Source organism: Leucopleurus acutus, assembly GCF_964270905.1.
Source record: "Leucopleurus acutus genome assembly, chromosome: 20".
Classification (NCBI taxonomy): domain Eukaryota; kingdom Metazoa; phylum Chordata; class Mammalia; order Artiodactyla; family Delphinidae; genus Leucopleurus; species Leucopleurus acutus.
The window spans coordinates 51,092,376-51,118,698 of record NC_139162.1 but is presented as its reverse complement, the minus strand read 5'-3'; the positions used below and the strand labels follow the sequence as shown (position 1 = coordinate 51,118,698).

Genomic DNA, 26,323 nt, shown 5'->3' with positions numbered 1-26,323 from the left:
CCACAAACCTTCAATTTGTGAAAACCGTAATTTCTGCGAAAGGCAAGAAAGCAAAGCACGATAAAATGATGTTCGCCTACTTCACTGGCCTTCCCAAACCAATTTCAGCGTAGGTCGACAGAGGGCGCAGGAAAAGGGATACCATTTTCCGTCTTACCACTTACGCCTTTCCAAGTGAAGGAGAACGTCAGGAGGTAAAGAGCGAAGGCGGGGCCTAAACTCTGCGCAAGGGAACTGTCAAACCCAGGCGTGGATTGGCCGTGTCTTCCGGCATGGAGCTGTCACGTGAGGATCAATGGTCAGCTGACTACGGTCCAAATTCCGCCGGGAAGTGCAGACGGAGCCGAGAGCTGATGTTGATTGGTGGAGGAGGATCCAGAAAGGTAGCACCTCAAGGCGGGTCCTTGGCGGTGAGGACTACGATTGGCTTACGCGGAGTCACGTGGTCTGTCCCGGTAGCACCAGGAAGAGAGTAGGGTGCCGTACGCGGATGCATACGCATGCGTTAAAGCATCGGGTCGCCAATTGGAGGCCGTGAGTCACGGGGCGGCGCGCGGTGGCTGGCGGGGGCGTGGCCGACGGGGCGCGCGCCGCGCTACGATGCCGCTGGTTGGCCAGTGCGAATCACGTGGTTCTGGGCCGCATTGAGGCGCGCGCCGGTGCGACGTCAACGCAGACCACTAAGCTGTCCTGACCTGTGTACCGCTGCCCGGCCGCAGCTGAGTCCTCCGAGGGCCCGGGTCGGGCGGTTTGTTGAGTACCTTTGCGGCCGCCATGGACAACTCCGGGAAGGAAGCGGAGGCGATGGCGCTGCTGGCCGAGGCGGAGCGCAAAGTGAAGAACTCACAGTCCTTCTTCTCGGGCCTCTTTGGGTAAGAACCGCGCCGAGGTGTCCGGCCGGGACCTAGACTGAGAGGACAGAAGAGTCATAGACTGGGGCGGCGATAGAGACGAAGGGCTCGAACCTAGAGGACGGGGTGGGGGCGGCTTGCGGGGTTACGTGACATGGTCTAAGGCAGCAGAGGTGACACCGGCCGAGGGCCAGGGTGCCCGGGTTGTGGCATTGGCAGAATAGTTTGAGGAGAGTCTGTCCCAGATGGTAGAAGGGCCCTGGGCTGAGGACACCCAGGCCGAGGCGACACCATCTGGAGGCAGGAAGGGGACCCAGGTTGAAGATGGGCCAAGGGGCTGGTGGAGAACCTGGGCCGAGGAAGTATGGTCTCAGGCCTTGAAGGGGACCTGGCCTGCCGGGACTGAGGGAACCTGGAAGGGCAACCAGGTCAAGAAGCCTTTGGAGCTCTAGGAGAACCTATTTGAAGGATCCCAGACGGGCGTCTTGGGTCCCTGGGACTGAGGACCCCTGCCCGAGGGCTTCACCTTTCCAAGGCCTGGGGCGGTGGATTTGTGTGAACGCAGGCTCAGGGCGCAGGGCTAAGGTGATCCTGGGATGATGAGCCCAAGTCTGAGATGTGTGAGGTGTCTGGGATGGGTATGGCCTTGGTCACGGCTGAGTAGTGTAAGGGGACCTGACACCCTGAGATCTGAGCAGAGGAATCCCTGGGGTGATGGAGTTATGGCTTCTGAAGAAGCCTGGACTGGGAGGCTGGAGACTAAGGTGGGGTGAGGCTTGTTTTAGGAACTGGAGGGTTAAAAGGGAGAGATGAGGGAGATGAGTAAACCGAAAGGGGCCGAAGGCCTGCTGTGTGATCCTTGAGTAAGGATTGGGTGGGCATTGTGAGTAGGATGAGAGTGGCGTGCCCAGGATACCGCTGAAGGGGTCTGGGAGACAGAACCAACACCTGCGGTGCGGCAGACATTTCACATAAAGTTCATGTTGGCTCGTAAAAGTTGTTTGGCTGGCCATCCTTTGAGGAATTTTAGTGGCTTAGGAGTGTCAAAAGCCCTGGTTTGAAGTAGTTTCTGCCATTTCCTGACCTTGGGTAAGCTGTTTAATTTCCCTGTTACAGGGGAGCTTAGTGAAATCTATCTCAGGTTTGTTCCTAGTATAGAATAAGAATGCAAGTAAAGTGCTTAGAATTGAGCCTGGGACGTGGTTATCACTCTGAGAGTGCTAGCTACCATTAGTGTTACTTCCAGGAAGGAAACAGGTGTGGAGCCTGTACGGGGCTGGTGGGGATCAAGGTAGGGGTCTGATGGGAGAAGTGGGGATGGGGGGGGTCAGAGCAGGGAGAAACGGTGTGATGAGAGAGGAGATGAAAGAGGTTGGGAACGGAACTCCGGGCCATGGAGACTTAATAGGGTGAGGGGAGGGGGCTTGAGGCCCCGGGTGGAGGGAGAAGAAGGCCGCGGAGGACTGAGGAGGGTTGTGTTGCTCATCGGCCTGGGAGGAGAGCTGCAGTAGGCCGGGTGAGTTTGTAGTGAGTTAGGAAGAACTGTGAGGAGGGGGCCTCATGGAGCCTGGCAGCAGAGACAGGCAGAGGTTGGGGTGGGCTGTGAGGCTGGGAGAGTCATCCAGAAGGCTGGGGAAGGGGCTTGCGGGGAGGACCAGGGATTGGGAGAGATGGTGTTAGGAGGTTGGTAAGAAATGAAGTGGGGGAGGGTTCTTTCCAGGAAAGGAGATGGGAGCTGCTCGTTGTTATTTGAGGGTGGATTATGTTTAGTGAAAGAACTTGAGTAACCTGGCTGAGAATTGCCTGGTGTGGAGAAACATCCGGGGCTGATGGCCTGTATTGATTAGGTGAGAAATGTTTTATTTTGGAGGCTAAGAGTGGGGAGAGGGTATGTGTGTTTCTGCTTCCTTCACAAGGGGAGAAATTCAAGTGCAGTGTTCTGGGGTGGGGCTAAGAGCTCAGTTTTCGGTAATGGTTTTCCTGGGTGGCTTTTGGTGTCTGGTCCCTTTGGACTGGGGGTTAGTGTACTGTTGGGCCGTGCTTGGAGGGAGCAGCTGAGTGAGACCCTGAAACACCTGCCACCTGGTTGGGAAGGCAAGATGAACGCTTGCTAAAACACTAGTAAAGCAAAATTGTCCAATGTGACTAAGGGCTAGATTCTGTCGTTTGTGGGAGGTTCCTGACCTGAGAGGAAGCTGCATGAGCTGAAGGAAGGTTCTGGTGAGGTGTGAGCTGGGCCCCAAGGAACCCTAGGTCATGCTAAGGGAGTGGGGGCTGGGGAAGGTGTTCTAGGCAGAGGGAATTGTGTGAACAGAGGTCTAGTGTGAGGGGAGGTTCTGCCCGAAATGTGAGGAACCAAGATCTAAAGGGAACAGGGATGGCTCCCCAGAAGAGAGACCTCCATCTGGGAGGATGAACAGGAGATCCAGGGGTACCCTCTGGCGGGGGAGCACTGCTTCAGGCAGAGGATACAGTTTGAGCAAGGCCCAGATGAAGGTTTAATGCAAGGGCTTCCGTGTTAGCCCATAAAGGTAGAATGGGCAGAAGGGGGTGAGACTGAACAAGAACCAGGCCCAGTCCTGGAGGGTCTTCTGACAAAGGGCTTGGATTTGAGGAGGTGTTGGAGAGTATTGAGGATTTTAATGGGGGCCTGTCTTAGCCTGTTCAGGCTGCTGTAACAAAATACCATAGGCTCGGTGGCTGATAACCAACAGAAATTTATTTCTCATGGTTCTGGAGGCTGAGAAGTTCAAGATTATGGTGCTGACAGATTTGGTGTCTGATGAAGACCTGCTTCCTCATAGACAGCTATTGTTTCACTGTGTTCTCACATTGTGGAAAGGGCGGTGGGAGGGGTGAACTAGTTCTCTGGGGTCTCTTTAATAAGGGCACTAATCCCAATCATGAGGGCTCCACCCTCATGACCTAATCTCCTCACAAAGGCCCCATCTCCTCATACCATCACCTTGGAGGTTAAGGTTTCAACACATAAATTTTGGTGGGGGACCCAAGCATTCAATCCATAGTAGGGCCAGTGCTGGAGGGTTCCCATTTGCCTTGTAGAAAGGACTGCAGCAGCTGGTGTTGGGGAGAGTGAAGACAGTGACAGTAATAATAGCTGATAACGTTTATTAAGTGCTCACTCTGAGTCCGAGTCCGGCCTGGGCCAGGCGCTTTACCTGCGTCCTCACATGTAGTCCTCACGACATCCCCGTGGAGGTGGACAAATGGGGGCTTAGAGATATTGGTATATTTGCCCAGTTCTCTGGTGAGTGGGAGATCGCGTTCACACACTGCCCTGTCTAATCCCAAAGCCTTCTTGCTGCCACACGAAGTTTGTCCTTGATGCTCGGATCCATTTCAGGGCACTCCGTTTAGGGAGGATGTTGGCTAACTAGGCGTCTTAGGGAGCTTTCCTTCTTCTGATTCCCCCATCTTCCCCACCCACGTGACAGTTTTCTCCAAACATCTGAAAGAAAGAGCAGGTGTATTCATCCCAGACCCTTCAGCTCCAAGAGCGGTTGCCATGGTGCAAGGCTAGCGCACAGGACAGGGATGCAGACAGAGACCGAGACCCGCCTGACCAGAGCCTGTCTGCCAGAGGGGCCAGCCCGAGAGGACTTGCCTCATGGGCGGGAACCACTCCTGACACCTTCCCTCTGGAGCCGGGGTTGCTGGGGTTCAGCGTTTCACAACCTGCTGTGGCTTCCGAGGACTGGAGCGGGGAGTGTCGGGGCTCAGCTTGTCCCTCTTGCTCCTCCTTCCCCTTTCAGGAACCTCAGCGATGACAGCAGCCCAAACTGAGAGGTCTCTGCTCATGTCAAAAGGGCCAAGGAGGGTTGCTCCCGCCTGGAATCGGGGGCAGCCCCGTCACCTTGGCTGTTAAGGCCTTCTTTGCTCTTCATTGTTTCTGGGCTGCCAGACACTAGGGGGCTTTGGTGCACCAGCAGCCTGGGAGGGAGGCTGTACCAGCCGGCTCACAGATCCAAGCTGCTTCTGTACCTTCCCTCCCCTCCTCAGCTCCCCAGCCAGGGCTCAGGAGATGGGAGAGCAGCCCAGACTTCTGCTCTGGAAGCAGAAAGGTGGCGATTTCCCAAAGACGATGCAGTTGTGGAAAAGGAGAGGGGAGATGCAAGATGCGCTTTTTCTTCCTTCCTGCTGCCTGTCTCCCGAGGGATCCAGACTTCGCGCTGTACCCCTTCGGGATTGCGCAGATTCCAAACAGTGGTTCTGTTCCTGGTGCTTTTTCTCGTCCCTGACATCTCCCCGTGACCCCTTCCCCCAAATCCAAAATAAAAACTTCTTTCCACTCAGATACCAGTGTGTTTAGCTAAGTTTCTTCTTCTTTGAACTGAAGATCATAGTAATACCTACTTCGTAGGATTGTCCTAAGGAGAGAATGAGGCTATGCATGTGAAGCGCTGCGAGCATGGTGCCTGACCCTGGTGAGTGCTTATTAAGTGCTTACTATTATCAACAGTATTAGTATTGGGTATTGTGATTGGAAGTTGAGCCCGAGGCGCTGGAGAACTAGAGATAACGGGGTGCTTTCTGTGCACAAACAGCAGCCTGCAGATCAAATGTTGACACAGTTCCTGCTTGAACCGCTCTTGGGCACCAGCAACCCCTGGGAGCCCTGGAGGCTGGCTTTCCTGAGGCAGAGATTGCGGCCAAGGTCCTCCGGGTAGGTGTCCCCCATCCAGGACCCCCCTGGGCCCTTGGCTGAGGAGTGCCGGCTTCCAGACCACCCTCCACCTGCAGAGCACGCAGGACCCCGGGGTGCCGGTGAGCTGGGCACCGAGGTGACTCGCTGTCCCCTGCCAGCTGCCAAGATCCACAACTTCAAACGCAGCCTCTCTTGCCTGGGCTCAGAGTGGAGGCTTTCCTGAGGGGACACAAGGCTTCCAGGGGAGCCGGCTGTCATTTCCTTGCAGTCTGAGGGTTCTGCCTCTCTTGATGGATGGGACCCTGCTGTCTGCTCACACAGAGGTTTCGACACTCCTGTTTGGAGTGGGGCTACTGAGAGGCAAGGGTCTTTCCAAAACATCTTTTAAGAATAGGAACTATTGGGCGCTCTGGCTGGGATGAAGGAATCCTGTTGGGTTGCAGAGGGCATCCATATAAGAACCATGGGAAGGCCTGCTGGGCCGTGTGGGAGGCGTGGCCGCTGCCTTTGAGCTCACGGGCAGGAGGGCGATGGCCCGGGAACCAGCCCCATCAGTGTGGTGTTCGGTGGGTGGGGTAGGTGGGAGGCCCCCGGCTCTGTGGAAGCCAGGGGAGGGGCGCCGCTTAGCTAATCTGGAGGTAAGGCGATGAAGCCCACACTGCGATGCGAAAGGAGAACATTTCCAGAAGCTGCTCTCTCCGCCATCCTGAAGCGAGTGATGCTCGCGTTGGCTGAGCACCTGCTGTGTGGCAGGCGCTCTCCTGGCTGCTGCCTGCGGGGGCAGGGGGTGCTCCTTGTGCCTCCAGCAGGCCTGCCGGCTGTGGTGTCTTAGCCCCACTTACAGCTGAGGAAGCAGAGGCTGGGGCGCCACGAGCCAGCACCGGAGTCCAGGCCTGCCTGACTGTGGCCCTCGATTTTTCCACCCACCCTGAGCGACTCTAGAATTCCCATTGCCGGGTGGCCGGCAGCCCTTGGGGGGTATTTCTCCTCCTTCATATAATAGCAGCTGCTTGAGCGCCTGCTCCGGGCCTCACTGTGCTGTGTGCCAGGTACTGCGCCTTCTCATCCTCACGAGACGCCTCCCAGGTCAGGCTCATCGTCTCTGTGTTACAGATAAAGAAACCAAGGCTCAGGGATCACTAGCCCAAGGCCACACAGCTAGCAAAGTGCCCAAGGCTGACCTCAGCCCAGGTCTCTCGGCCCCCAAGTGCATTCTCTCTCTCCCCATTGCCCGTCCAGGCATTTCAGAGCTGGGCAGTTAGTGTGCAATACTGGATTCTTCCGTCGTTCCTGGGGCCCTACGGGAGCTCGATGCACCGCAGAGCCAGGGGGGCAGCAAGGGGCTTAGCGCTCGTGGGTGATGTAGGAGGAGAGGCCGAGAGATGCCCAGAGACCCCGCGGCTCTGGCTCTGCCAGCCCCGGTGCAGTCGGCAGGGGCTGCATGGGAGTTACTCCACCTGCCTTGCCTTCTGAGGCCCTCAGGAGACTGCAGGTTGGGTGGGTGGCTTGTTTCTGGGAGCCAGGAAGTGCCCAGGGGATGGAGAAAGGAAGGAGGGAGGCTGAGACTCTGCCCTGCGGACCCCCTGGCCCGGGTCCCACCAGGCTATCTGTGCATGCCTGGCACCGCCCCCTTCCCTCCATATGGCAGCCACTGGAGGATGGTAGCTATGCCTGGGAGACCTGAGACTGCTTCCTCCGCCTTGCGGAGGGGAGAAAGCAAAGCTGAGTGGGGTAATTATAGACAGCCCTGCACCAGCCCGGCCCAAACCAGTTCCCTCTATTCCCAGTGTGGCTCAGAGCTGTGTGATGGGAAGGACGGAGCAGAGGCAGCTTGGGGGGATCGGTGGGGGGAGGGACAGTCAGCTGTCACAGGCACTGCCCCCTGGGCTCTTCAGAAGATGCAGGGCCAGCTAGCCCCTCTGGCCCTTGTGCAGGGGTCCGAGGGAGGCCTGGTTTCTTTCCCTCAGCGAGTTTGTGGGTTTTGTCGGGGAGGCCACTCTTAGATAAGTGACCTGAAGTGACCTGACCAAGGAGAGAAATCCTGTAGTAAACAATGCAGGTGTATCACATGCAGAGACAGCTTGGAAAAGCAGAGGAGCTGGGCTCTTCTTCCTTCTGCCCGTTCTTTCCTTGCAGAACGCTCCTTGTTATAGGGCCTAAACCCTTGTCCTTGCTTCCAGCATGGGGTCCCCCGTCCACCTCTCCAGCCTCAATGCCTGCCACTCCCTGGACCATAGCCATCCTGGTCCCCTTCTCTTCCTTGAACTGGCCAAGTTTGTTTCTGTCTCAGGGCCTTTGCACGTGCTGTGACTGCTGCCTAGAATGTGCTTCCCGCTTCACATGGATGGCTCCTTCGTCATCTCTGGGGACTAAGCTTAAATCTCACATAGTCACAGCAGCTTGCCCTGACCTGCCCATTCAGAGAAGCCCCTCGTCCCCCGGTCCCTCTGCAGTTGTCTTGCTGATGTCCTGTTCACTGAGGGTCAGGCCCTTCTCCTTTGTTTGCTACTGTTACCTGCAGTGCTTGGCACGTAATAAATGCTCAGATAGTTGCTCCCCAGTTGAATAAATGGCTATGTGAATGGTTTCTCCTTCAGGATTCGCCAGGGACCCGAGCCATATTACTTTCCCCTTTGATGACTCCACTTCCATCTCTAAAGCAAGAGGCTAGAGCTCCAGAGATTGTCCTGTCATCGCCTGGTCATGGGAGTGGCCAGGACCCAAGCTTTGAGGGGAAGGAGAAGGCAGACTTGGAGGCCTGAGCAGATGTTAATCCCTCTGGCTTTTCCACCCGCAGTTAGAATCAGTGAGCCAGCACGGGGTTGGCCCAGCTTAGTCTGGGATCATAGAATTTCAGCCCAGCAGCTGACAGGCCTTGTGTTCTGAGTCTGCCCCGTCCCACTGAGCTGCGACAAGCCAGCTGAGGCTGACTCTGCTCGTTGTTATCACCGGGCTTTGGGCCTCTCCGTGGTGGGACGGGCCATTTCTGCTCCTCCGGGAACCTGAGCTTTTTTAGAGAATGTCTGGGTCTGGAGAGGATTTAATTGCACCCACAAGGAAGGGAAGGATGCGCTAGGGGATCCATGGGGTGGGCAGATCTGTAGTTCGGCCTGTGAGTGCACCTGACTCCTTTCAGAGAACCTTCCAGAGAAGATCCCCCAGGGGGTTTTGTAGCCTAGCCCCCAGGGACCCTTCTGAAATCTCTTCTGCCCAAAACTTGTGAAAGTTCCTCACCTCTCCAGGGCCGGGAGTGGGTTCACTCCAAACAGGTGCCCCAGGCCCAAGGCATCTTATGCAGCTGTGGTGGGAAGATGGGGGAACCCAGCAGGGTGGAGTGTGGGAGGTGTGTGTCACCACATCCCTCAGGGCTGCTTTCTGGGGACAGCAGAGGGTGGGTGCAGTGTCAGCACAGCCCCAGAAGGCAGAGGGGAGACTTTTCATCTAAAGCAGCTTACCTGGTGTGATTTGGATTCAGGAAGCCAGGATTCCAGTCCCAGCCACCCTGCCAGCCCGCCCTGGGGGTATTGCCTTCCGATGTTACCTGACATGGGACAAGTCACTGGTGGCTGCTTCCCAAGAGGTCAGTCTAGGTCAGCTTTTTCCCTCCCAGATTCGCCTGATCATCTGAATCATCTGAGGCCATTGTTACAGATCTGGATTGCAGGCCCCACCCAGACCTGCTGAGTGAGATCTCCAGGGAGGGTGACTCCGGGGCTCTGGTTTGATTATTATAACAAACATCTGATGTGCATCCAAAGCGTGGGCACGCTGGCCCTGCCTCACCAGCAGTGCAGAGGGCAGGGGTGCTCCCCATACTGCGTCCAGAATTATGTCGGAGGCCCTCACCCTCTGTGGCTGGTGTCGGCAAGGTTCCAGGGCCGGTTGACACAGCGCTGAGGGCTAGGACAGTGAAGATGACTTATTTGTGTGGCTTTATTTTTTTTGTTGGGGGGGTGGCCGGTGGGCAGCCTCACAGCTTGTGGGATCTTAGTTCCCCAACCTGGGTTGAACCTGGGCCCCGACAGTGAAAGCGCCGAGTCCTAACCACTGGACCACCAGGGAATTCCCATTACTTTGCCATTTTAAATAATCTTGTGCTGAACATCCTTGTAGCTTCTCTGCTTAGTTTCTTTGTTTTTTCTTTCTTTTTTTTTTTTTTTTTAGTTTATTTATTTTTTTATTTTTTTTGCCATACGTGGGCCTCTCACTGTTGTGGCCTCTCCCGTTGCGGAGCACAGGCTCCGGACACGCAGGCTCAGCGGCCATGGCTCACGGGCCCAGCTGCTCCACAGCATGTGGGATCTTCCCGGACCGGGGCACGAACCCCTGTCCCCTGCATCGGCAGGTGGACTCTCAACTACTGCGCCACCAGGGAAGCCCTATTTATATATTTTTATTTTTGGCCACGTTGGGTCTTTGTTGCTGCGCGTGGGCTTCTCTTTGTTGCAGAGCACAGGCTCTAGGTGTGCAGGCTCAGTAGTTGTGGCACACGGGCTTAGTTGCTCCGCGGCATGTGGGATCTTCCCGGACCAGGGCTCGAACCTGTGTCCCCTGCATTGGCAGGCGGATTCTTAACCACTGTGCCACCAGGGAAGTCCCTCTGCTTAGTTTCTTAGGATAAATTGCTAGGAATGTAATTCATTGCTGGATCACAGAACCCAACGTAAATGCTAATATTTAAAATATATATACATCTTTTTTCTCGAATAGGAAGTGTGCAGATGATTTTAAAATCCAGACAGCCCTAACGAGGGATATGAGTCTGTCTCCCACACCTGGCACCCAGTCCTACAGACCCCACCTTAGAGAAAAATACTCTATTTTTTGTGTGTGTATTTTTCCAGAAATCTTCTATGTTTACATGTATGTTTCTGTTCTCACCCTCTTTTTCTGTTTTGTTTTAACACAAATAGGAACTTTCGGTGTACATATTTAAAAACAGTATTTCTTTATATGTCTGTATCATTATATATCTGCCTAGTCGTGAATTGGCAGCAACACGCTTTTAGGGTTGAGATGTCTTCATTGGACAGCTGCAGTGTGCAAGGGACAGGGTTAGGGCATTGAGGAAAGGACAAGGTGTCCAAGGATGGACTCTTCCCCCAGAATGCTTTGCAGTCTCGTGGGGAAAAGGGATTTGCAGAGAGCCTGGGATCCAGTGGTCAGCACCGAGCATCTGAGCAGAAAGTGGAGGAGACTGTCAGAGGCAGGGCTCCTGGGGGTGGTTGGGAAGGGCCCCCCCCCCACAATGAGGGTCCAGCCCAGACCTGCCCAGCGAGGGCCTAGCCAGCCTTTGCATGGGGGCTGGGGGCCACCAGCTCCATCTCCCTTGAGCCCGGGCAGAGGCCTGAGCTGTAGCTGGATTTGGGAAGCTGGCTTCACGGGGACATGCTGGGGCTTGGGCCACCATCCAGCGGGCGATGTAAGGACACATCTCCACTGTCGCTGGGGCAGAAGGCTTGCTTTTTCCTTTTTTGGGGGGGCCTCACTGTGCAGCATGTGGGATCTTAGTTCCCTGACCAGGGATTGAACCAGTGCCCCCTGTATTGGAAGCTCAGTCTTAGTGAACCGCCAGACCCCCAGGGAAGCCCTGGCTTGCTTTCTCTTTGATACCAGATCAGATCTTTCTCTTACCTGTTTTTCCTTTCCCTTTTCCCAGAGGCTCATCCAAAATAGAGGAAGCATGTGAAATCTACGCCAGAGCAGCAAACATGTTCAAGATGGCCAAAAACTGGAGTGGTATGTGATCCCTGCTAGAGCGCCTCCATAGCTCTTTCTCCTCTTTCCCCTCAGCTTCCAGTCCCAGAGGCCTGGCTGAGGCCTCAGCCTTGCAGCTCCCCCACCAATGCCATCTCCAGCTTTACAAACCCACTGGCCTGCCATCTGGTCATTCCGAGCCCACTGGGTTATTTTACAACTTGGGTCACAGGGCCTTGGAATGAGAACTTAGAGGATAAGGATAAATAGATTATTGAATTCAGATAGACCCATGTAGATTATGAGCTCTTTGAGGGGTTTCTCCTTAAATTCAGAATTTCAGGTTTCCAACAAGGACCTACTACTATATAGCACAGGGAACTGTATTCAATATCTTGTAATAACCTATAATGGAAAAGAATCGGAAAAAAGAATATATATATATGTAAAATTGAATCACTGTGCTGTACACCTGAAACTAACACAATATTGTAAATCACCTATACTTCTACTAAAAAAAAAGAAAGAAAGAATCTCAGGTTTCCGTGGAGGCAGTTCCCTAATACTTCCATCAGAGTCTGAATTCTGGGCTGGGGATGATTCAAGTGGTTCCAATAATAACATTAATCATGGCTCCATTTATTGAGCATTCTCCTAAGCACCAAGCTTGCATTATTTAACTGAATCATCACAGCAACACCATGAGCATCAGTACCATTAACATCCCCATTTCACAGATTTGGAAACTGAGGCTTGGCCCAGCCCTTTGCCCAACACGCCACGACTAGTGAGTGACTGAAGCAGAATTCAGAAACCAGAACTCTGACTCTGGAGCTGGAGGGCTTAACCTGCCCCATGTGGCTTCCTGACCTTTGGAGCCAGAGTGACTTGGATCTGTGTCACAGCTCAGGCTGGCCACGTGACCCCAGGGAGGTTACCTGGCCTCTCCAAAACTGTTTCCTCCTTAGCACGGCAACAGGGAAAGGAACGGTCCTGACCCTGCGGGGCTGTCATGTGGGTTCATTGAGATCAGTCGTCCCCACGCAGAGCAGTCAGCCCAGCACAGTGGCAGCTGCGAGCTCCATTTCCCACTCCTATTAGCAGCACCCCTCCCTCTAGAGTGGGAGGGGAAGCCCTTAGAGAACTCCAGTCAACAGACTGGCAGACTTCAGGAGCACTTACAAGGTCCCCAGCCATCTGTGTGCTCTCACTCCAGTTGGGGCAAGACACACACACACAGTATCATAGTATACTGGAAGGGCCTCTTCCCGGAAGAGGGCATCCCAGGTCACGTGCCTCCTGAGACTCTCACAGGCTGTGTTGGTGGGCGGAGTGGCCCTTCTGACTTGGCCAGGAGGGGTATGGTCAGACCCTGGCAAGGCTGGAGCTTGGGTGGCGTCCGCCAAGGAGAGGTGGGTGGGCAGGGAGGGGCTCTTTTTTCAATCTTTTGGCCACACGGTGCGGTATGCGGGATCTCAGTTCCCAGACCAGGGATTGAACCTGTGCCCCCTGCAGTGGAAGCTCAGAGTCTTAACCACTGGACTGCCAGGAAAGTCCAGGGAGGAGCTCCTGGAGGTCCAAGGGGCCAAAGATCTGTTTGGGAGCTACCTGCAGGCCTGGAAGAGAGGTTCAAAAAGCCAGCACTCGAGCCCTTTGGGGGCTGACTTCATAACATGGCTTCAGACATCAGCAAGATTGGATCAAGAATATCAAGCAAAGACTGTTGAAACCCAGGGAGGAACTTTCCGACTACAAAGGAAACGAAACCTGGGATGGGGCTGTGAAGGCGGGGTGTGGAGGCACAGGGCAGAATGGACTGTCGTTTTCTGAGAATATTTTTGGTGTCCTGAAAATTAGAAGAGCTTTTTCCTAAGCTTTCGTAGCATGTATTATGCCTAGAGCCAGATCCTATGTGTATTTTTATATGCTCCTAAGGTAACAATACCATTAGAGAAAGAATATTTCTTTTTCAATCGCATAGATGGTGCTTCTCTCCTAAAATTTGTCACCTCCCTCCTTCCCCCAAATATTCAAACAAAACTCTTAGGCCTTTTTTTTTTTTTTAACTTTTCCCCCAATGATACTACTTCTCTGGAAATTCTGCACTCAAGTTTGGAGCCCTTAAAAACAAGAAAGAAATCATGCATAGTGAAAACCTGGGTGGCTTTGTCTAGCCTCCTGCTCTACAGGTACAGGATGGGGGCCAGGCCCTCTTGTCCTCTTCCAGCTCAGGAATTCTGTGATTCGGACTCAGCTGGAGGAGGACGAAGGGCAGGGGCCTCAGGACTGAGCTGGCATTGGCCATTGGAGCTCCCAGTTAGCACAGCCCCTACCCCTTGAGGAGGAGGGGTCCCGCTGTCTCCCACAAGTCAGATAGGTTAGGAGCCGGAGACGTGGGAACAGGATGGCTTGGGGCGCCTGGAAGGTGGCAGTTCGCAGCTGAGTACAGGACAGCCTGGGCTTCAGGTGTGGTCTCCGCCTCCCTGCACCCATGGGCATTGGTCCCCACGCTCTCAAGTTCGTGGCATCTCCGTCCTGTTTCCCTTTCTGGACGTGAAGCCCCTGGGGGAGTGGACATTGTGAGGCCTCCTTGCCACTCAACCTGCTGCGACTCTGGACGAGGGACCGGCATGTGGACAGAGGCAGGGGAGCCGGAGAGTTAGATTGAAAGGGCTGGGGGCCGTGCGGGGAGAAGTCAGTCTTGGAAGGGGAGAAGCAGTGGGGGGTCTGGAGTAGCTGCATCCTGATTGCCACTCTCTTCCCCAGCACCCCCGAGCAGCCCCATCCCACGGTTCAGCCGGCACTCTGCCGGGGATGCTGTTTCCAGGCTTCCCTGGGCCGGGGGTGCGGGCAGCAGCTCTGGGGTCAGGAGGCCCGAGGTCTAGGCCTGCACCTCGGCTCACCCCGGCCAGGCTCTTCCTCTCTCGGCGACTCTGCCTGCCCCTGGAGAGCTCGACCACCTCCCCGGGCCCTGTCTGAGCAACCTAAAGCGTGGAGCCCCCCCCTAAGACGGGGATCCCCCTTTTCTGTTCCAGCTGCCGGAAACGCCTTCTGCCAGGCAGCCCAGCTGCACCTGCAGCTCCAGAGCAAGCACGACGCGGCCACCTGCTTTGTGGACGCCGGCAACGCGTTCAAGAAAGCCGACCCCCAAGGTGAGGGCCTCTGTGGGCTGCTGGAGCTGGCAGCCCAGAGTGCCAGCTGAGCCCCAACCCAGAGGAGGCCTCAGGTTTCCGACCCAAGATGATAGGCAATAGGCTGGCCCGGAGGCGCTGGCGCTCTAACTTCAGAATTGGCTCCCTTCCGGCTGGCGTTGGCATCGCGCTCCAAGCCTCCGCCTCCCCTTCTGCTCTGTGCCTGCAGCTGATCGCTCCCCTCCCCTCCTGGAGCCTGGGAGCATTTGGGAGTGGGAGTTACATTTCAGACCCACCGCATGCCAGGAGAGAGGAAAGTCTGTTCTGTTGTCAGAATTAACATGCGAGAGGGGGTGGGAGGGGGTTCAGAGACCAGCCAGGTAGGAGTTGCTGCCGAAAAAGGAGCGGAAATTATCCTAACCTGGCTTCCCTACCCCCTGGGGGGTGGGGATGGGGTCAGAGAGAACCGATCCCAAAGATGTAGCTGCAGAGAACAAGTTCCTTAAAATGAGTGCGTGCTGGGGACAGAAGCCCAGTTTGGGACTGACTCACTGTGAGGAAACCGTTTTTGTCCCCCTGGGCTCATTCTGAAGTAGAAGCGCAACCCAGTGGGTACCAGACTTCTGGATTTCGTGGAGCTGGAATTTTATTTATTTTCTTTGTGGTACGCGGGCCTTTCACTGTTGTGGCCTCTCCCGTTGCGGAGCACAGGCTCCGGACGCACAGGTTCAGCGGCCATGGCTCACGGGCCCAGCTGCTCCACGGCATGTGGGATGTTCCCGGACGGGGGCATGTACCCATGTCCCCTGCATCGGCAGGCGGACTCTCAACCACTGTGCCACCAGGGAAGCCCGGAATTTTATTTTATTTTATTTTATTTTATTTTCATTTATTTATTTATTTCCCGCTTGCGTCTCCCCGGAATTTTATTTTTTAATCATGGTGCCAGACATTGGTTGCCAACTTTTAATTTTAACAAGCTCATTTTTTTTTTTTGTGGTACGCGGGCCTCTCACTGCTGTGGCCTCTCCCGTTGCGGAGCACAGGCTCCGGACGTGCAGGCTCAGCGGCCATGGCTCACGGGCCCAGCCGCTCCGCGGCACGTGGGATCTTCCCGGACCGGGACGCGAACCCGTGTCCCCTGCATCGGCAGGTGGACTCTCAACCACTGCACCACCAGGGAAGCCCAACAATCTTATTTTTTTAAATGACCATCTACTATCACTGTTCACTCATAAGAGAATGGGAAATATATGAATATTAATTTTCTTAAAAGAAAGGAGATGCATCACCTTGGGATAAAGGCCTATCCTTCCCAAGAAAGGGCAGTTGTCACCAGTGCCCGGGGGTCTCTCCAAGGATCTGTGAGCACTGGTTCACACACCAGCACTGGGGAATTGGTGGTGGATTCGTTATCGCCATCGGGACATCTAGTTCCCAGTGGAGGATTTGGCGTCTGTGTGGACCAAGTAGCTGTTCTCTGTTCCCAGACTTGACGGGTGGTTCCTGTGTAGCCGGGTGTCTCACACGTGTGAGCTCAGGCTCAGCAAGAACCGAGGGGAGGCCTTGTGACTGGGTGGGCCGCTGTCGCTCCGCACAAAGCTAAGTGCACCTGGCTGGCAGCGCTGGGCCACAGGGCCATGTGGTGATGTGATGATGACCCAGGGTGACCTTGGGTTTGTTTTCAGCTCAAATCACCCAGGGAAGTCTGTGCGTCCCCCGCAGAGGGCCCCCACCCCCAGCCTGCCTTCTCTCTGGGAAACTGGTCAACCTGCAGATGCTGCCCTAGCATCTGTGACGTTCAGCTGCTGCTCCAAAGTGACTGGAAGGACTGATGTCTGGGGCGGGAGCTGAGGCCAGGCTTCATGGCATGTGCACAGCGCCACTTGCTCTTCAAACAAGCCCCTGTGCTTCTGGGGGACAGGCCCCACCTGGCACCGTGATGTCGCGTCCTTCCCCAGCTTTTGACCTGAGCCTTTTCAGCTAGCAGCAATGCTCTGCAGGGTGTGTGGGGGGTGCTAGGGCTTGGGTCTGGGGTGTGGCCCGGTGCCTAGCCTCTGGAAGCCTGGAGAGTGGCTGAGGCGTCGGTGGGAAGGCAGCAGTGGTTAGGTGTGGTGACGTGCCCATCTTGGGGCTCAGAGGCCAACTTGGTTTCTCTAGGGATCAGATCAGCGAGCCTGGTTCTCTGCCCTGGATGCTGAGGTGGGAAGGGGTGGATTTGGTGCTGGCAGTGGCTCTCAGGGAACAGGAGGCGCTGTGGCACAGGGGAGAGCCTAGTGTGGGCAGAGCCGGGAGCGGTGCCGGCTGGGGTTCCAGCTTTTTGGTGCTGAGCCGGGAGCGGTGTTGGAGCGGCAGCGTCCCTGCACCACCGCATCTCGACTGCCCACCCCAGTCAAGGAGGGTGGGGCTCACTGTGGTCTCTGAGGCCCAGGGGAGCCTGCTCCCCTGTGACCTCGGGGAGACACCTAATCTTTTGAGTCTCCATTTCCTGGTCTGGTAAAGCAGAGACCACACGTAAGATAAAGCACAGACATGCCCAGCACAGCCCCTTGAGTGTGATAAACGTCCAGTACGGGGCAGCCCTCGGCTCCCATCAGATGGGAGCCTGGCCTGGACACCCCCTGCCTCCACCCCGCGCTGCTTGCCGTGTGAAGCAGAGCCGGAGGGCCCATGTGGATCACTGCCGCGTTTCCCCAAGCAGGCGGCCAGCTCCCCGGGGCCTCGCTGCTTGCCTCACCTGCCTCAGAGGCCTCGCCCTGTGTCAGCACTTCGTACAGGAGTCCTGGAAACGCTCCCCTCCCCACCACCGACAGGCAGCTGAGCCTGTGCCTGGGACTGCCAGGGTGGAAGGAAGCAATTAGGCGCCTGTCACTGCTCTCCCTCTGCGAGTCTGCCCTGAGTGTGGGCCAAGGGTGGCCTGCTGCCTCCTTGGTGGCTGAGGGCAGAGGGGGCAGGTGATGACCACAGCTGTCATTGGTTCTCAGCCACTGCCGGCTGCTATGGGTAGACTCAGGCCAGGGAGGCCTCTTACCCTGCCCGCCTGATAGCTGGGCCCAGGGGTGCGTGTGTGCGCACACGTGCACCCAGGGCAGGGCAGTGGCCAGACCCCCACTTGCCCTCCCCCATGTGCTCCCCCAACCTCACTGCCAGCCTCACTGGATACCTGCTGTGTACCAGACACGTGGCGTCTTCCTTCTACCCATTCCACTTCTTCGTGGGGTTCTGCGATTTGCCCCCTTGTACTGAGGAGACCTGTCTCCCTAAGCCAGCGCCTTCCCCTCTCTGGGCCTCAGCCCTCCCTGCCCACCTTCTGGGGCTGGATCATTCCCAGAGCCCCTTTCTGGCTCCCAGTTTCTGCAGGTGGCTGGTCGGGAGCAGGTGTGCCGGGGTGCGTGGGCTGTTCACCCCCGGGGTCCTGGTGACCGGAGATAAGCTGGTTTAGCCAGTATGTTAGCAGGTAATCCGCTAGTGCTCTGGCTGGGGTGGCAGCTGGCAGCCTGCCGCTTTCAGAGACAGCTGTCCTGGAGCGAGGGGACTCAACCTTGTGAATCCATGCTGCTGCCTGCGGGTAAGCCTCCTTCCCCTATTGCCACCGCAAGGGCCGTCTTGCTGACAACACTCCAGGCCAGTGCCAGCAGGCCCGGGGCGGCCGCTGCAGGGGAGCCTGTCCTGCCAGGGGAGCTTCCGGCCTCCCCCTCCAGGGCTGCTAACCTCACCCGGGCAACCTTTGCCACTCTGCCCATAGGTGCCTGCTTGTGCGCCCCATCGTTCCAGGAGAGGGAGCCTGTGAGTCGCTTGCAGGGGGGACCTGCTGGCCGCATCCAGCCCCCTGGGTGGAGAATGGAGGAGGGTGGGGTGTGCACAGCTCCCGCACTGCAGCCCTACCCCTGGTTCCTTATCCTCCTTACCACTGGGTTGCCAGCTCGTCAGTTACTTCCAGAAATGCTCTGTCACAAAATCTGTGTGTGTGTTTTAAAGTAACACTGCTTCAGGCTGTATTTGTTTGTGGTGTTCTCTCCCTTTTCTCCTTCTCTGCCCCTTTTTGCTTTCTTTCTCTCTTCCCTGCTGCCTCAGGCTTCCCCCATCAGCCTCAGAACCTTGACCCAGTGGTGTATGCTCTCTGAATATTTTAGGGGTCCCGAGGGGGCTTTCAGAATTGGACCCGACCTACCAATCCTCCCTCCCCCAGAGTAGTGCTCACAGACACCCCCTTTTGGCCTGTAGATTTGGGGAGGGCGCTTGTGGACTCCCTGAAGGGCCAGCCACAGGTCTGGGCCTAAGAGCCTCTGTTCACATGTCTCCCTGTGTGACGAGACCATTAGCCCCTTGAGAGCAGACACCGGGCCTGCAGTTTCTTTGCAGCATCTCAGCCCAGTGGGCCCTGCTGACTTTGGAGACCCCAGCGGCAGACCAGGGGGCTTACAAATGCTGGACTGTGGGGTGAATTTCCAACCTTGCCCCAGCTCAGAGCCCACCTGCTGTGGTCTGTCCAGGTTCTCTGTCCGTCTCCCTCCATCTCCCCCAACACCCTTTCCTCCTGAGATGCATTAAAATGGTGTTAAAAAAAAATCCACCCGAGAGCTCATCTCTATCTGCTAGAAAATGCCACCCACTCATGCTTCCCTCTATCCTCCAAATAACTTGTCAAAAAAAAAAAAAATGCCTTTCCCAAATTTAAAAACTTGCAAAAGGTGGTACAACAAAGGTACCCCAATTCTTCCTCCCAGGTGCCACCCCAGTGTGTGTGTTTTGTCGGTGAAACCTGTGGCTTGAGGAGCCAGCAGGCAGCAGTGCCAGGCGGAGGAGGGTGCAGAGGGCTCTGCTGCAGGCTGGGATGTGGGCAGAATAGTGGAGACCCCAACCGCAGGGGCCTCAGCATCACAGCACCCAGCCGCCTCCTGCCGCAGACGGAGGCCAGGGGATGCAGCTGGTTCAGGGTCCCACCGTGAAAGGGTGGCAGAGCCCAGGTGGGACCTGGCCGTTCCTCCGATGTCAGCCTTTGCCGCCTCTGCCGGCAGCTCATCCTCAAGGGCAGGGCCTTGGCAGGTCTGGCCCAAAACACCCACGGGAGTCTGGCCACCAGCTCACTATGCCCTGTCCCAGGGGTTGCTGGGAAGGTGGTGGCGTCGTGTTGGCCCGAGGGAGGGGGCAGCTGTATCAGCAGGGCTCCCCTGAAAGCATGTGCCCGGCAAGTCACAGCAGAATAAATTAGCCTGACCGGGTTTCCTGCATCTCGGGGATCCCCTCACCTTCCCTCCCTGCTCAGGTGCGTAGCCCTGGCCTCTCCCAGTGCAGCCCTGCACCTTCCTCCTCTCCTCGGCCTCTGCTGAAATGACTTCACCTTCTCATTTCTCCTCCCTGCCTTCCTTTTTCTCTCCCCAGAGGCCATTAACTGCTTGATGAGAGCAATTGAGATATACACAGACATGGTAAGGGTCACTGCGTGTCCTGTCCACCCCGTTCCAAGTCCTACCATATTGCCCCAGCCTCCCCTCTCCTCCTCCGGCCCTGAGAGCAGGCGGGAGACTGGCAGGGTGAGGGGTGTCACCGGAGCCGGGCTGGGCTGGCTGGGTCCTCACGCAGCTCCTCACCAGCCTGGCTCCTGGTGGCAGCTCCCAGCACGTCACAGGGGCTGGCGGCCCCTCCCCAGGTCCTGCCTCTGGCCCCCCACAGGCCGTCGTTGTCCTCACTCGTAGACGTCACTGCTGTTGGGGTCCTCGCGTATCCGGTGCGTTTCCCTTTACCCAGACACCCGCCGCCAGCGTCCCATTTGATTTGGGGAGGGTAGGCAGGGCCCAGAGTCAGCTCAGCCCCTGCCCTGCCCCAGGGAGCATCCCCATCGACAGATGAGGTCCAGAGAGGCGGCTGCTGGCCTGAGGCCAGGGAGCCAGGACAGTGGACCAAAGCCAGGCCCTGGCTCCTGTCAACTCCACTTTTTGCCCCTGCGCACTCTACCTTTGTCAGACCCCTCCCTTGGGCAGGAGCGTGGGCCCTGCCTCCTGCCGGGTCCAGGGCCATGCTGTAGTAGTGTCGTTACAGCAGTGGTAGCGGCTGCCATGTATTGAAGCAGATGCTCTGAGCTGGGTGGTTTAGTCTCCCCTACAGCAGCCCCGTGAGGTGGGCACTGTTGTCATCCCGTTTGACAGTCAGGAAAGAGGGTCCCAGACAAGAGACGTGACTCGCTCAGGGCCCACACCTACCAACAGGAGTCGCTGAGACCCAAAACTAGTCCTGGCTGAGCCCAGGGCCTTGCCCCTTCCTGCTGCCCTCAGCAAGGAGGTAGCCATGGACCAGGCTCGTGTGTGAGTGGCGGGCCAGGCATCTGGACCCCCACCGGGTGGAGGCAGGTAGGAGGTGCTCAGCCCCTCTGGGAGCTGGAAGGCATCCTTGGGGAAAGCCCTGGGTGCCTGCAGGGGAAGCTGGAGCAGGGGTTGACCTGTGAGAAGGGCTGTGTGGCCACACGGGACAGGGAGGCCGGGAGGGAGGCTGTCTCTTAGGCAGCGGGGAGCCTGTACCAGGTGACTCTGGGTTGGTCCTTCCGCCTCTCTGGACCATCTGTCACATGCCTCCTTGGGCCAGAGCTTCTGGCAAGTCCCTGTGCAAACGTTACCTCGGTGTTGCTCCATCTGCCTGTGTCCCCTGGAGACTGTGGAGGGACATGCCCACTGTCACCCAGACAGGGCAGCACTCGGACCCAGGCCGCTCATGCTAGAGCCTCCCTTTTAAGCCCCGTGCCCCTCTGTCTCTTGGGACCTTCTTCTGCACACCTCCCCTCCCAGGGGCGGCTGAGGATCCAGCTTCGGGGACCCAGAGGGGTGTGGTTGAGCTGGGACGGGGCACTCAGGACGCCCTTCGTCCTGAGGGCTCCTTCCCACGTCTCACCCAGGGCCGGTTCACCATCGCGGCCAAGCACCACATCTCCATCGCTGAGATCTACGAGACGGAGCTGGTGGACATCGAGAAGGTCAGTGGCAGGTGGGGCCAGGCCAGTGGCCAGGGAGGGCTGCCTAGGCCAGTCCTCTGAGACCAGGAGAGGAGCACGGGGCACCGGCAGAGCCTGGGTAAAGGGCTCCGGTGAGTCCCGGGCCATATTGCGCCCGAAGGTGATGAAGGCTGCATTGGCCCCTCGCCCTCCCCCCACCGCCCGTGTCTCCCCAGGCCATCGCCCACTATGAGCAGTCTGCAGACTACTACAAAGGCGAGGAGTCCAACAGGTACCCCTCCTGCCCGCCCCAGCCCCTCGGTGAGGGCCCCAGACCCTGCTACCACCCACCTCCCTCCCCTCTCTCTGCCCCATTCAGCTCTGCCAACAAGTGTCTGCTGAAGGTGGCGGGTTACGCGGCGCAGCTGGAGCAGTATCAGAAGGCCATTGACATCTACGAACAGGTGGGGGCAGGCGGGGCGGGCATGGCGCCCCATCCTGCCTGCCAGTGCCCCTCGTCCTGTCTCTCGTCCTCTCCAGTGCCCTGCCCTCCCCCCCCATTCTCTGCACTTCCCTCCGTCATCCCCACGCCCTCACCCTGTGCTCCGCCTGGCTGAACACTCTCTCCACCCACGACCCCATGCGGTGTCACCGCCCTCTTCCTAGACAGGCCCTTCCCACACTCCTCACAGGGCGCTTCCCAGGCGGCCCCAGAGTGAGGCCAACTCTGAAGAACCAGAGTCAGGGAGAGAGTGGGAAGAATTGCGAGGCCCGGGGTAGCCAGAGGCAGCTGAGGAGCCTGCTAGAAGGGGCCCGGGAGGGGGTGTCCCCTGGGTATGCAGGCTCCCCTCTGCTGGGCGGGGAGGGCTGGGGGGGGGGGCCCGGCCGCTCTGGTGGGCTCAGCCTGGCCAGGAGAAAGGCAGGCAGCTGGCCTCGGAGGAGAGCGGGGCGGGCGCCGCCTCTCATGTTCCCGCAGCCTGCCACCCCCCTGCCCACCGATGTGCCAGCCTCCTGTCGGGCCTGACAGCAGGGCCGCCTCTCCCTCCACCATCGCGGGCGCCTTGGGAAGCCCACGGACACCTGGCCTCAGCCCTGTGGCCACACCCCCACTCCCCATCATGCCCTGGTCCTCGGTCACTCACAGACTGGTTGCTGACTTCCCCAGGGCTGGTCTCTCTTCTCCCTGCCCTCAGGGTCCTGGGTTAACAGGGCCCCACTGGGGAACAAACCCACTTCCCAGCTGGCCCCCAAGTGCCTGGCAGTGACCCTGGCCCTCTGGCTGCCCGCCTCCTCGTGCCTGCAGGTGGGGACCAATGCCATGGACAGCCCGCTGCTCAAGTACAGCGCCAAGGACTACTTCTTCAAGGCAGCTCTCTGCCACTTCTGCATCGACATGCTCAACGCCAAGGTGAGCCCAGGCCCAGGGGCCCGCCCAGAGCTTACCCCACCCCCCCACACACAGGGTGACTGCCCTTGGAGCACAGCGTCTGTCACTAGGCCGAGTCACCTCTTTCCCCTTCGGAGGGTAAGCCCCTCACTCGCGTCTGGCCCCTGGCATTCGGCCTTTGAGCAGGAAATGCTTGTTTCTATCCCTGATTTCGCTCGCTCAGTCCCTGCAGCCTTGGAGTTTCCAACTCGCGACTTGCTCAGTGCCAGGCTTTTTCTTTTGTGGGAGCACTTTTTGAGCCCTTACCGCACCCCATGAGGTTGATACCATGGGCGCCCCATTTTACAGTTGAAGACACTGAGGCTGAAACCAGAGTCCCTTGTTCAAAGCACATGGCTAGTAAACTGCAGCCCCAGGATTCCAGATCTTTCTGACTCCCAGTGTCATGATTTGAACCAGAGCCTAAATGCCAGACCCGCTTGTTCTCAGGGCTTCTTAGCAAGAGAGGGGTCCGGGCTGGGTGAGGGGTTGGAGAATGGCCAGGGAGAGGAGCTGGGTTCTCCTGGCGTCTGGGATTTCTTGGCGTCTCCAGCTGCCCCATCCTCAGCCACATGGTGTGTCTGAGCCCCACCCTTGCTCCCTTTGCCGGCATCCGGCAGGGCAGGTGAGAGCTTGGGCTTTGGGGTCAGGCCAGTTCAGATCCCCAACACGTCCCCTGTGCCCTGAGCAGGTCACTACCATCTCTGGATCTGTTTTCTACTTTCAAAATAGGGTCACCATCGTTTGACCCTCCCCGGGTCCTCGTGAGGGTTAAACGTGAGGAGTGCCCGGCGTCAGGCCTGACACATAGGATGGGCTGTTATGAGGCAGTACCAGGCAGTTGTTGCCATTGCCCCTACCCTGGGTGGATCGGGTGCAGGAGAGGCACTGAGCACCGGCCTGGGGAACCCTCCTCCCTCCCCCAGGCCCCCGCCGCCCCCCGTCCCCTGCAGCTGTCTCTGCAGCCAGGCTTGCACTGAGCTCAGCTCCGTGAAGCACAGAGCCCAGTGTCACTGGAGGCTGGGGGGTGGCGCAGACAGCTGACTCGGGGCCAGAGCGGCCCCCGATCCCCTCGGCTGCCGGGCCAGCTGCTCCGAGGGCCCTTCTTTATTAACTTGTCCCCTTCGACCTCCCCTCCACCCTCGCCGACACTCAGCTCGCTGTCCAGAAGTATGAGGAGCTATTCCCTGCGTTCTCCGACTCCCGGGAGTGCAAGCTGATGAAAGTGAGTGCCGGGGGCTCAGGCCAGCGCTTTCCTGCGTCTGCGCTTGGAGCGGGGCGTGTGGATGGGAGCCTGGAGGCTTGGCTCTGGTTAGCACGATCACCGAGATTTGTACAGTACTTTTCAAGGGTCTTTTGTTTCCCCCTCGTCTGCCATTTGGGTCACCAGTGTCTGGATGAGACAAGTAAGATTCAGTCAACGACGGAGCTGGGGGCAGAGCTGGGAGGCTGCGGGATCTCACACGCACACGGGCACGCGTGCACACGTGATGTTCTGTGTTAGTGATGCGGAGGGCAGGGCTGGAACACAGCCCCTTCCTTCCTGTCAGCGTGGGAGTCCCCCGGACTTTCACTCACCCAGATAGTGTGTGTGTGAATCTCATCCAGGTCAGGCCTCAGGCCAGCCTGGGCCCCTGAGCCCCACCTGCCATTCTCTTGCAGAAATTGTTAGACGCCCACGAGGAACAGAACGTGGACAGCTACACCGAGGCGGTGAGTGGCTGGCAGGGGTGGCTGCCCTTGTCAGATGTGGTCCCATGAATTTCACACTTTTTTTTTTTTTTTTTTTTGGCCGTACGCGGGCCTCTCACTGTTGTGGCCTCTCCCGTTGCGGAGCACAGGCTCCAGACGTGCAGGCTCAGTGGCCATGGCTCATGGGCCCAGCCGCTCCGCGGCATGTGGGATCTTCCCGGACCGGGGTACGAACCCGTGTCCCCCAGCATCGGCAGGCGGACTCTCAACCACTGCGCCACCAGGGAAGCCCAATTTCACCCGTTTTTATCTCCAGTCCCAGCCCCTGGCCATGAACTCCTTTCTCCAGTCGCTGCAGAATCCTCACAAGTAGCCCCAAGAGGTGCGGGGAGTGTTCTCCCCTTTTTAGAGATGATGGCACTGAGGCCTCTCGGGGCCAGAGCTGGGGTTGGAGCCCATATCTGTCTGCTCCTGAAGGCCAAGGTCTTTGCACCACTCAGAGTCCCCCTGGGTGAGCAGTTAAGGCTGTCTCACATCGGGCACTTCGGGTGGTCCTGGATGTGCAGGGAGGGAGGGAATGAGTCGCATCATTCCCTCTCCCCTCCCCGACAGCAGGAGGGAGGAGGAGCAAAGGGTGCCGGAGAGGCAGCATTGGGAGGGTCCCCCTTTCCGGCAGCTTCCCCGATAGAACCACCCCATGGAGATGTTTCTCCCTTTCCTTACCCTGTTCTGAGCTTTCTGGAACTCAGTTACATCCAGCTTAGGCCCACGTTATGTCTTCCAGACTGTATCTGTCAAGCATGTCTCTCCCTGGGTGCCCATCACCAATCGTAGGCCTCTGAATGATGACAGAGACAAAACTCGTCAGGTCCATCCCGCCGCTTCGTCATGTCTCCAGGCCTCAATTTCCCATCCGTAAAACAAGAAAACTGGACTTTTTTTTTCAGCCATAAAATCTTTCTTCCCCCCAAGGGAAGCCTCACGCCCAGGCCAGTAAAGACACAGAAGGGAGCCGCCCCGGCTTGGGTCGGGGCCCACGCCTCCCCTTGCTCCTCCTCAGGGACTGAGGCTGACAGGGACGCGCCTGGAGGCTCTTGGGAACAGAGACCATGGGCTAGGATTGGTGACGGGGCGGGAGCCAGGCGCGGGGTGGGCCGCCCCTCCTGACACCGGTCCCCCGGGGCACACAGGTGAAGGAGTACGACGCCATCTCCCGGCTGGACCAGTGGCTCACCACCATGCTGCTGCGCATCAAGAAGACGATCCAGGGCGACGAGGAGGACCTGCGCTAGGCCCGCCTGGCCCCCTGGCACCCATCTCCCTGCCCCGTCCGCTCTCCCCCAGCCTGGCCCTCCAGTGAGGATCGCGAAGAGCCCAGAGAGGTGGGGCCCGAGACGTTGGCTGCGAGACCTTCCCTCCTCCCCGCCAAGGAGTCTCGCAAGCCACGGCGCAGGCTCCGCACTGCATCGGGGGCCCCTGAGGCTAGGCCCACTGGCCAGACGGTCATACTCTGTTCCCGCCGCATCCCTTGCCCCCTGCCCCTTTATTTAAGCCCACGGAGGTACCCTTCTCCCCCCCCGACACGGAGAATCATTGATGCAGACCTATTTGCTGTGGGTGCTGCCAGGGGTCAGGGTCAGCATCTGGCCCCCCATCTCCCAACCAGCTGAGTCGTGAGGTTGGTGTCTGTCTCTCCACCTTTGTCCCCCAGCCGAGCTCTGAGCCCACGTAGCCACCGTGATTTGCTGTCACTGCTGGGGGTGGGCTCCTCCCCCAGCCAGCACGGGAGCCTCCCAGCCTCCTGCAGCCCTCACCTCTCAGGGTAGTCCCAGGCCCTGGAGCTCCGAGGGTCATCCCCATGCCCACCCCTCCATCTCCACCCTGCGCTTCGAGGTGTTGTTGGTGGGAAGCTGCAGCTGCCTGAGGAAGGAAATAAAA

General features: G+C 57.8%; 1 protein-coding gene across 1 annotated transcript; it reads left to right on the top strand.

The window, feature by feature from the left end:
* The first annotated feature begins 668 nt into the window (after positions 1-668).
* NAPA (NSF attachment protein alpha) lies at positions 669-26,323 on the top strand. The gene is made up of 11 exons (XM_082863179.1): positions 669-872; positions 11,177-11,256; positions 14,250-14,366; positions 19,728-19,774; positions 21,232-21,309; positions 21,504-21,559; positions 21,647-21,731; positions 22,571-22,675; positions 23,850-23,918; positions 24,356-24,406; positions 25,576-26,323. Exons 1-11 carry the CDS (start codon positions 775-777, stop codon positions 25,675-25,677), a joined length of 888 nt encoding a protein of 295 aa, XP_082719305.1. The 5' UTR covers positions 669-774; the 3' UTR covers positions 25,678-26,323.